This window comes from Nicotiana sylvestris, chromosome 5 (genome assembly GCF_000393655.2).
Source record: "Nicotiana sylvestris chromosome 5, ASM39365v2, whole genome shotgun sequence".
NCBI lineage: Eukaryota > Viridiplantae > Streptophyta > Magnoliopsida > Solanales > Solanaceae > Nicotiana > Nicotiana sylvestris.
The window spans coordinates 101884148-101895056 of record NC_091061.1 but is presented as its reverse complement, the minus strand read 5'-3'; the positions used below and the strand labels follow the sequence as shown (position 1 = coordinate 101895056).

The window sequence follows — 10909 nt, the reverse complement described above, 5'->3', positions numbered from 1 at the left end:
TGAAGCCCAGGCTGGGTTTATCCCAGAGAGGAAAATAGCTGACAACATCTATCTTGCTCATGAGCTAGTTAAAGCTTATACAAGGAAGAATATATCTCCTAGATGCATGATAAAAATTGACTTACAAAAAGCATATGATTCTGTTGAATGGCCTTTTATGAGACAGATGCTTATTGAGCTTGGGTTTCTAGATCAATTTGTTCTTTGAAAAATGAAGTGTGTTCAAACAGTCAACTATATTGTGATGGTTAATGGTGAACTAAGTGAGCCTTTTAATGCAGTTAGAGGACTTAGACAAGGAGATCCAATATCTCCTTTTCTATTTGCAATAGCTATGGAGTATTTAAGTAGGCAGCTTAATGAACTGAAGGAAGATAGGCTATATCAATTTCATCCAAAGTGTGCAAAACTAGGTATTACACACCTTAGTTTTGCAGATGATCACCTGCTTTTTGCCAAAGGAAACCTATCTTCTATTACTACTCTCTATAAGTGTTTCAAGCAATTTTCTTAAGCTTTAGGATTGCAAGCTAATCTTGGAAAGAGTTGTGTGTATTTTGGAGGAGTTAAGAAGGAAGTTCAAGATAGTGTACTGGACCATTTGGGGTTTGTTCATGGGAGTCTGTCTTTCAAATACTTGGGAGTGCCTCTATCAACAAAGAAGATCACTTTAATGCAATGACAGCCACTAATAGAGAAGATTATAGCTAGAATTACCTCATGGACAACCATAAAACTGTCCTATGCAGGAAGAATTCAATTAGTCAAATATGTGTTGTTTGGAATTCAAGCATATTGGGCTCAATTATTCCTTATTCCTGCAAAGGTTCTGAAAACTATAGGTGCTTACTGTAAGGATGTATTCTGGGCCGGTCCCGGGTCTAAATGGTCTAAACGGGCCAGGCCTAATGGTCCCGGGCTTTGGCGGTCTCAGGCCAAACGGTCTTGATGGGTGGAACCGGCCCAATGTGGGACTAAGCCCAAATGGTCCCAGGCTAAATGGGTCGGGCCCACAGGCCTAAGTGTTCCGGGCTATTTGTTTTTGAATTTTTTTTATCTAAGGCAATTTCTTGTAAACTATATATATATATATATATATATGTAGATATATATTATATATATATATATATAGTTTATATCTATAATATATATACTATATCAAATTTAAACACAAAATAAATTGCAAAGAAATATTCAAGGGAATGTCTTATAATTTTTATTATTACGACATTAACAAAAAATGGCAATATCTTTCTTAGTCTTCCTCCCCCAATGGAATGAGCACAACAAGGTACTAATACCGCCATTAAAAGGAAAAAAACTAAGGAAGATGTGCCAAAATACAAGTTACATATTAGTCTATGTATTATCTCTAACAAATTTCATAAATCCTTCAAGGTCCGGAGGAATTTTCATTGGTGGTAGCGGAAAATAAGCTTGTTCATCACCGCTTTCGGGCGAAGCAACATCCTGCGCAAGTTCCGCTAGCATTTCTTCATAAGCTTCATCTATCTCCGATTGTGATTCTGCAAGTCCAAAATTTCTTCTTTCCGAACGGATCCAATCTCTGAAGTGCACTGATTTTTCCAACCTCTCCCTCATAGATGCTTTATGATCACCGATTTGAAGTCTCGCTTGACTGAAAGCGCTCTCTAATGCCACTGTTGAAACTTTAACACTTAAAATATCTCGAGCCATCCTTGAAAGAACCGGATAGTGTTTTTGTTTGTCCTTCCACCATTCCAAAACATCAAAGGAGCCGTCGGGATTCTCTGATTCAAGTCCCTGCGACAAATAAACTTGAAGCTCATTTAGTTGTGAACTATCACCAATATTATCACCTTGAGAACCGCTGAACTCCGTCCAAGAAATAAGTGCTTTTAGGCCCGTAGTTCTTTTAGATGATTGCGAACTAGAGAAGTAGGAATTGGAACATTTGGTCTAGCATGATATAAGGCAAGTTGATAAGCATTATAAATTGTTTGAGCATTTATTTTAATTGAGGCTTTTGCATCTCCAAGTGTAGCGAATTCCTCATCTGAAAGTGATAAAGCCTTATAAACTTTTGTGTACCAAAAGTGAGGACCTTCTAATTTCATCTAAATCATCATTTTCAAAGATAGTTTGATTAGGATAAAAAGCATTCATAACTTCATCATTTAATTATTGACCTGGTGCAACATCATGGCAAAATTAACTATTGAAAAATTGAAAAGAAGGGTTATCACTATCAAGAATAACAGGTGAAGGAGGATGGGTAACAGGTCTGGGTCGGGGAGCCCGGGGAGGAGTAGTAGCTTGGCGACTAGATTCACCAATTTTAGATTTTCCCTTACCCTTACCACCAAATATTTTTTTCAAAGAAAAGTCCATATTAATTATAATTATACAAACTAAAACAAACAAAACTATAATATTAAAACTTAAGAGTTGGAACGAGTTTACCGAATTGACGAACAACTTCTTGAAAATTGAATATCGTTGAAGACTTGAATACTTCAATTCACCAACTTCACAATTTTTCACAAAATTGTAATAATAAAGTAAGCAATTATAGAAGAAAAATAGAGAGAGATTGATGAATTTGTGAGTAAAAACGAAAGAATGAGGGGGCATTTATAGTTGAGAATAGGGAAAAAATATAATTATAAAAAGTTTGAGGTTAAAACAAAGTTTGGGGGCCAAATGACTATTTTTTTAAAAGCCAAGCGGCTTAATGGCAGGCCAACGACTAGTTTTTAAACTTCTAACCGTTGGCCTTAAATTTTTTTTTTTTGAAAAATAGCCGTTGGGCCTGTTAGGCCCGGTTGAACCGACTCTGATCCGCCTGCCGGTCCCGCGCTAAACGGTCCCGGGCTCTCGGTCTGTTTTGGGAGGACTGGCCCACAATGGGCTTTTAGGACCGTTAGGGACCGACCCGTTTGGCTCGTTTGCTAGCGGTCCCAAGCTGGGCCCAGCCCACAATACAGCCTTAGCTTACTGCAGAAGTTATGTATGGTCAGGTAGCAACACAATCAACAGGAAAGCTTTGGTAGCATGGGATAGAGTATGCATGCCTAAGTCAATGGGAGGGATAGGCATTATCAATATAAAGTATGGAATCAAGCTGCTCAAATCAAGACATGTTGGGATGTAGCTCATAAGTAGGATAAGATGTGGATTAGATGGATTCATGCTTACTATGTCAAAGGTAAGTCATTGATGGAGACAGCAATCCCAGCACAAGCAAGTTGGATCACTAGGAAGATATTGGAAGCTAAAAAACAGTTACACTGATACCTGTTGCCAAGACTACAAGGAGTTTGACAAATTCTATTTACCATCAACTTCTCCCTGAAATGAGGCCAGCAACCTGGAAATGTATGTTCAAGAATGATGCTAGACCTAAAGCAATCTTCATAATGTGGCTACAATTATAGGAAAGATTGGCTACAACAGATAGATTAGTGAGATGAGGACTAACAATGGACACAACATGTACATTGTGTCAGACACAATTAGAAACAAGGGAACATATGTTCGTTGAATGTGAATTTGCTAAGGCTATATGGAGGAAGATGTAGAACTGGCTACAATGGAAGCAAATAGCAGAAATATGGAATCAACATATTGACTGGGCTATTCAAAGTGCCAAAGGAAAATCACAACAACCTCAAATCTTTAAACTGGTATATACTGAATGTATATATGTTATATGGAAGAACCATAGAGTGTTTGAAAAGAACTATAGGAACTGGGAAACAATTCTGCGTGAAATAGCTTATACCTGCTATGTAAGAGCAGGACCTAGAGTTAAGGAGTTGCTGCAGAGTTTTGTGTTTTAAGCTTCTAGTTTTCTGTTTCTTTCAGTTGAGAACTTCTTTTACATAGTAGAGAGTTAAGGATAAAATAGAATTTAGATAGCTAATTATGTTGATTAGTTATGGTTTTATAAAGTTTCAAAGGTGATTAATACAAAAGTTTAGTTACCAAAAAAATCCTCCAAAAACAGTATCTCTCAATACACGCCCCAAAATCGGTGGAACTGAGTCATAAACTCTATAAATTACAACTAGAGTACTACTACATCAGTGTCCGAATGAAAATGCAACAGGGTGTAAAATAGGGAAGGTGACTCCGAGGCCTGCGGACGTGGGGCAGGTATACCTTGAAGTCTCCCGAGTAGCAGCTACAACAAACCTCTAATGACTGGCATGGGCAGACATACCTGGATCTACACAAAGATGTCCAGAAGCGTAGTATGAGTACACCACAACAATACCCAGTAAGTATCGAGTCTAACCTTAGTAGAGTAGTGACGAAGCTAGGTCAAGACACCTACTAGGATATAAAATAGATAGTATGAAATTTCAATATGGATGTGAAATAGAAAGCGAAGAAACAACTAATATGGAAAAATAATAGCAAGAACTAGTACCAGAAATCGATAATAAAAATATCATAAAGGAAGTAACTAAAGTGCTACAATGATCATGTCTGGGCAACAACCGCTTGAACAAATAAGAAATGACACAACAAGATATAATTTTCATCAAAAACTCCTTACAACATGAAACGTAAAGCATGAATCACAATGAGGTACCGCCTCGTGTATAGTGAAATCAAAACCGAGATACCGCCTCGTATAATCAAGATTCACAACCGAGGTATAGCCTCGTATTCACTTTTCTCAATTTCAATCACAATCTTTCCTTATACCACCACGTGAGCCTTACATTTGAAAATAGTTTTTGAAAACTGTTTTTTCCGAAATAGCTACAAGCACTTTAGCCTACCTTATAACGCAATTGGCTTCACGTAGTTCCCCTACAAGCAACACGCACATCAACCCAAGCCTTATACCGCCGCATGTGTGTCAATATCATAGCACAATAACAATTCACACCACAAGTGCCCATATATCACAACTTGCCAGAAACAACAATATCAATGTTTCCACAATAATAGCCCATGGCTTCAACACAACGTATACGAGAATATCAACAACAACAATGGATGAAAAATGCTTAATAAGATAAATGTTTCAACAATAACCAACACTGCCTCAACGTATTAATAACTTCCACAACTTCAACACCAAATAATCCAACAATGAGAGAAATAATGTATAACCTCAATATTAGATAAGACTAACTTCACAGTAAAGAGATAATATTCAACAACGAGTCTCAAATAACGGAAATCAACAAGTAAAGGGATAACATGAACAATTACTTCAACAATGTAATTAACAGTGAAGAGATAGCATGTAACATTAAAGAAAACAACATGTTCAACTAAAGCGTGAGAGCAATTTAGCAAGTAAGATGTAGAACAAATAGTAAACAAGTCAAATAAGGAATTTAAAGATAGTCTAACGCAATTAAGGATAATTGACTATGAGAATTTAGAACATAATATGGCATTTCAATTAAAACATGGAATTCTAAGTAGCCTAGACCGGTCAATCACTACGTACAACCCGTGTACCCACTCGTCACCATGCGTACACGGATTTCACTTAGCACAATTGAACCAACAATACTGATCCTAAGGGGTAGTTCCCCCACACAAAGTTAGGCAAGACACTTACCTCAAATAGGCAATTTAATACTCGGAAATAGCTTTTCCCTTACAATCCGCTTCCACACAGCTCAAATCTAACCAAAATCGACTCAATATCATCAAAAAATGCTAGGGAATTCAATTGCAATATAAGAAGTTAAGATCTTTACACTTTTCTCAAAAAGTCAACCCGGGGCCCGTCCAGTCAAAACCCGGGTCCAATGGTAGATTCTGTCTACCTATGACCCCACTAATTCATATATGTCATTAGTTTCAAAATCCGAGTCCAAATCGACTAAACAAAACTCAATTTCTCATTTTTCAAAAAATTCACAAAGTTTCAAAAATTTCTACTTTGACTCACATGATTTTGATGTTAAAATCTAAGATGTGATGATGGAATATGATTAGAAATAGATTAGAATTAGTTACCCAAGGTTTGTTGGTGAAAATCCTCTCTCCAAATCATCTTCTACTGTGTCTAGGGTTTTAAAATGAGAGAATGAACTCAAAAATCCAATCCCTAGCTTATTGTCCAGTCGCAAATGTGACCTGACCGCAAATGTGAAGAATCTCTCGCAAAAGAGAAGATCCTCCCATCTCTGCTATCATCGCAATTGCGATGAAAAGTTCAAAATTATGAACCATGGACCTCCGCAAATGTGACCGGGTCGATCGCAAATGCGAACCAACTCTTTCCCAGGTAATTATTGCAAATGTGAACAGTGAGTTCGCAAATGCGAACCTAGCAGACATAGCCTACCTTTGAAAATGTGAACCAAAATCACGCAAATGCGAGATTAGAGTCATGTGCAAAAAAACCAGCAAACTGAATTCTAATAACACTCCGCTAAGCATCCGAAACTCACCCGAGCCCTCGGGATTCCAAACCAAAAATTCACACGAGTCTAAAAATATCATACGAACTCGCTCACATGATCAAAACATAAAACTAACATCTAAAACGACGAATTAAGCTCTAAAACGCAAGAATTTCAAAGAAATTTTCAAGAACTTCTAAAATTACAACTAAGCGTCTGAATCCTATCAAATCAACTCCAAACGACACCAAATTTTGCAGACAAGTTCAAAATGCCATAAAGGACCTATTCCAAGCCCAAAAATCACATTTCGGAATCATTTTCACAAAAGCCAAAGTTTGATCAACATTTTCAAATTTAAACTTCTAAGTCAAGAATCAAGGGTCCAAATCAACCCGAATGCTTTCCGGAACAAACCTAATCAACCCCGCAATTTATAAAAGCGTAAACACACAAGTGGGAAGCAATAAAAGGGGTAAAGGGGCACAATTACACAATATGACCGATTGGATCGTTACATTCTCTCCCTCTTAAAATAAACATTCATCCTCGAACGTGCATAAGGACATACCTAAAGTGGTGAATAGATAAGGATAATGACTCCGTGTGTCATGATCGGTCTCCCAGGTCGCCTCCTTGACCGGATGACCCCTTAATTGAACCTTCACTGAAGCAATATCCTTTGATCTAAACTTCCAAACTTGTCGGTCCAAGATAGCTACATGCTCCTCAACGTAAGTCAAATCCTCGTCCAACTGGATTGTGCTGAAGTCTAGAATATGAGATAGATCACCATAATACCTCTGGAGCATAGATACATAGAACACCAAATGAATCGCAGATAAACTGGGTGGCAAGGAAAGCTTGTAGGCCATCTCTCTAATCCTTTCAAGGATCTCCAAAGGTCCAATATACCTAGGGTTCAACTTGCCCTTTCTCCCGAACCTCATCACAACCTTCATGGATGAAACCCAAAGCAAGAATCGATCTCTAACCATGAATGAAACATCACAAACCTTCTGATCCGTATAGCTTTTCTGTCTAGATTAGGCTGTACGAAGCTGATCCTAATAACTTAGCTGCTCCTGGCTCAAACCACCCAACTAGAGAATGACACTGTCTCCTATATAGAGTCTCATACGGAGCCATCTGGATACTCCACTGGTAGCTGTTGTAGGAAAACTCAACAAGTGGCTAGAATTGATCCCAATCACCCCTGAAATCCATAACACAGGCGCAAAGCATATCCTCTAATATCTGAATAGTGCGCTCGGACTGTCCGTCCGTCTGAGGGTGAAATGTTGTACTCAACTCAACTTTCGTGCCACGTTCATGATGTACAGCCTTCCAGAAATGCGATGTGAACTGCGTACTCTAGTTAGAGATGATAGATACTAATACACCATAAAGTCTGGCAATCTCGCGGATATAAACCTGAGCCAGTTGCTCTGAAGAATAGGTAGTCACTACTGAAATGAAATGAGCCAACTTGGTCAATGTGTCCACAATCACCCATACTGCATCAAACTTCCTCTGAGTCCATGGGAGACCAATAACGAAGTCCATGGTGACACACTCCCATTTCCACTCAGGAATCTCAAGCCGCTGAAGCAAACCACTGATGCTCATACTTCACATGCTGATAATTCAGGCACCAAGCTACATACTCCAATATGTCCTTCTTCATCCTCATCCACCAATAATGTTGCCACGGGTCCTGCTACATCTTAGCCTCACCCGGGTGAATGGAGTACCATGAACTGTGGGCCTCCTAAAGAATCAACTCACGCAAACCATCCACACTGGGCACATATAACCGGACTTGAATCCGTAGCACACCGCCATCACCAATTGTAACCTCCTTGGCATCGCTATGCTGAACTGTGTCCTTGAGGACAAGCAAATGGGGGTCGTCATAATGACGCTCTCTAATACAATCATATAGAGAAGACTAAGAAACTAGGTAGGCAATAACTTGACTAGACTTCAAAATATTCAATCTAACCAACTGGTTTGGCTAAGGCTTGAACCTCCAGCGCCAATGGCCTCTATGCTACCGGTAAATATGCTAAACTACCCAAACTCACCTCCTTTCGACTCAAGGAATCGGCCATTACATTGGCCTTCCCAGTATGATATAGAATGGTGATATCATAGTCCTTAAGTAGCTCTAACCTCCTCCATTGCTGCAAGTTAAGATCTTTCTATTTGAACAGATTATGTACACTCCGGTGGTCAGTAAAGACCTCACAAGGAACACTATACAAATGATGCCGCCAAATATTTAATGCATGAACAATGGCTGCCAACTCTAAATCGTGGACTGGATAATTCTTCTCATGAGTCTTTAGCTATCGAGATGCAGAGGCAATCACCCTACCGTCTTGCATCAACATCGTGTCAAGGCCAACACATGACGTATCACAGTACACAGTATAAGACCCTATGCCCTAGGCAACACCAACATTGGGGTTGTAGTTAAAGCAGTCTTGAGCTTTTGAAATCTCGCCTCACACTCATCTGTCCATCTAAAAGAAGCACCCTTCTAGGTCAATCTGGTCAAAGGTGCAGCAATAGATGAGAAGCCCTCTATGCAACGACGATAATACCCAGCCAACCGAAGGAAAATTCGGATCTTAGTAGCTTAAGACAGTTTGGGCCAACTCTACATCGCCTCAATCTTCTTCGAATCTACCTTAATCCCCTCACTCGACACCACATGACCCAAAAACGCCACCGAATCAAGCTAGAATTCAAACTTTAAGAACTTTGTATATAACTTATTCTCTCTCAAGGTCTGGAGCACGATCCTAAAATGTTGCTCATGATATTCTCGACTACGGGAGGATACCAAGATGTCGTCAATAAACACAATGATGAATGAATCAAGATAAGGATGGAACACACTGTTCATCAAGTGCATAAATGCTGCTAGGGTGTTGGTCAGCCCAAATGACATCATGAGGAACTCGTAGTGACCATATCAAATCTTAAAGGGAGTCTTCGGAATATCCCAATCCTAAATCTTCAGTTGATGATAACCTGACTGCATATCAATCTTGGAGAACACTCTAGCACTTTGTAGCTGATCAAATACGTCATCAATGAGTGGCATGGCAACATATAGTTCTTCACAAACAAGACTGGAGCAGCCCACGGCGACACACTAGGCCAAATGAATCCCTTATCAAGCAACTCTTGCAACTGCTCCTTTAACTCTTTCAAATCCATTTGGGCCATACGATATGGTGGAATAGAAATAGGCTGTGTGACCGGCAACAAGTCAATACCAAAATTTATATCCCTTCATGCGGCATGCCAGGAAGATATGCTAGAAATATATCTGGAAAATCTCTCACTGCCGGATCTGACTCAATGGTAAGAGTATTAGCACTGACGTCCCGCACAAAGGCTAGATTAGCATTACACCACTTCTCAACCATCCGCTGAGCCTTTAGAAATGAGATAACCTTACTAGGAACATATTCTAATGCACCCCTCCACTCTAACCGTGGTAAACCTGCCATAGCCAGCATCACAATCTTGGTGTTACAATCAAGAATGGCATGATAGGGCAACAAACAGTCCATGCCCAAGATAGCATCAAAGTCTACCATACCAAGTAACAATAGATCAACTATGATCTCAAAACCACCAATAACAACTAAACACAACCGATACACATGGTCCACAACAATATAATCTCCCGCAAGCATGGACACATAAATAGGAGAACTCAAGGAATCACAAGACACATCCAAATATGAAGCAAAGTAAGATGACATATATGAATAAGTGAATTCTGGATCAAATAAGACTGATGCATCTCTATGGCAAATCGGAACCATACCTGTAATGATTGAGTCTGAAGCAACTGCCTCTGACCTACTCGGAAGAGCACAGAATCTAGCCTACCCCCTCTAGGACGACCTCTACCCGTTCGTCCCTCACCCCTAGCTGGTTGTGAGCAGCAACTGGGGCAGTAACCATGGCCGGAGAAGTCTGCAGACCTAACTAAATCCATTGAGCCTGAGAGTCTGGGAAGGTGCACCCCTACTGAGTCTGGGGCAGTCTCTAACCATGTGGAAGGTATAACCACACTTAAAAAAAAGCTCTTGGTGGGCGTGGGTGTTAATACTTGATGGGGCCTGGTCGACTGGACTGAGCCCTAAAGGCACCTCGTGTAGGAGGTGCACTAGAAAGTGGCTGAGCAAAGTGTGCAACTTGAGATCTCGGAACCCTACCATGATAGGCTGAAGCTATAGCGTGACCAATACTAAATCCTCACATTCCACGATACCTCTTGGCCTCCCTATCATCTCTATCACGGTCTCGCATACCTTCCAATCTCCATGCAATCTCATCCACCTGCCGATACGGAGTGTCTAACTCCAACTCCCTTACCATGTTGAATTTAATACTCTGGTTGAGCCCCTCGATGAATCGACAAACTCGCTCCCTAACTGTGGCAATCAAGGTTGGTGCATGCCTGGACAAATCACTGAATTGGACAACATACTCCGACACTAACATAGTACCCTGGC

The 10909-nt window shown here is 39.9% G+C and overlaps 1 protein-coding gene across 1 annotated transcript; it reads right to left on the bottom strand.

The window, feature by feature from the left end:
- Window positions 1–9661: 9661 nt before the first annotated feature.
- On the bottom strand, window positions 9662–10213 carry LOC138869056 (uncharacterized). Its single transcript, XM_070146646.1, has one exon. It carries the CDS (start codon window positions 10211–10213, stop codon window positions 9662–9664), a length of 552 nt encoding a protein of 183 aa, XP_070002747.1.
- Between the last annotated feature and the right edge of the window lie 696 nt (window positions 10214–10909).

Bases quoted from the DNA above. Each gene is read 5' to 3' on its own strand.
- LOC138869056 (XM_070146646.1), bottom strand. From the start codon at position 10,213: ATGGTTCCGATTTGCCATAGAGATGCATCAGTCTTATTTGATCCAGAA.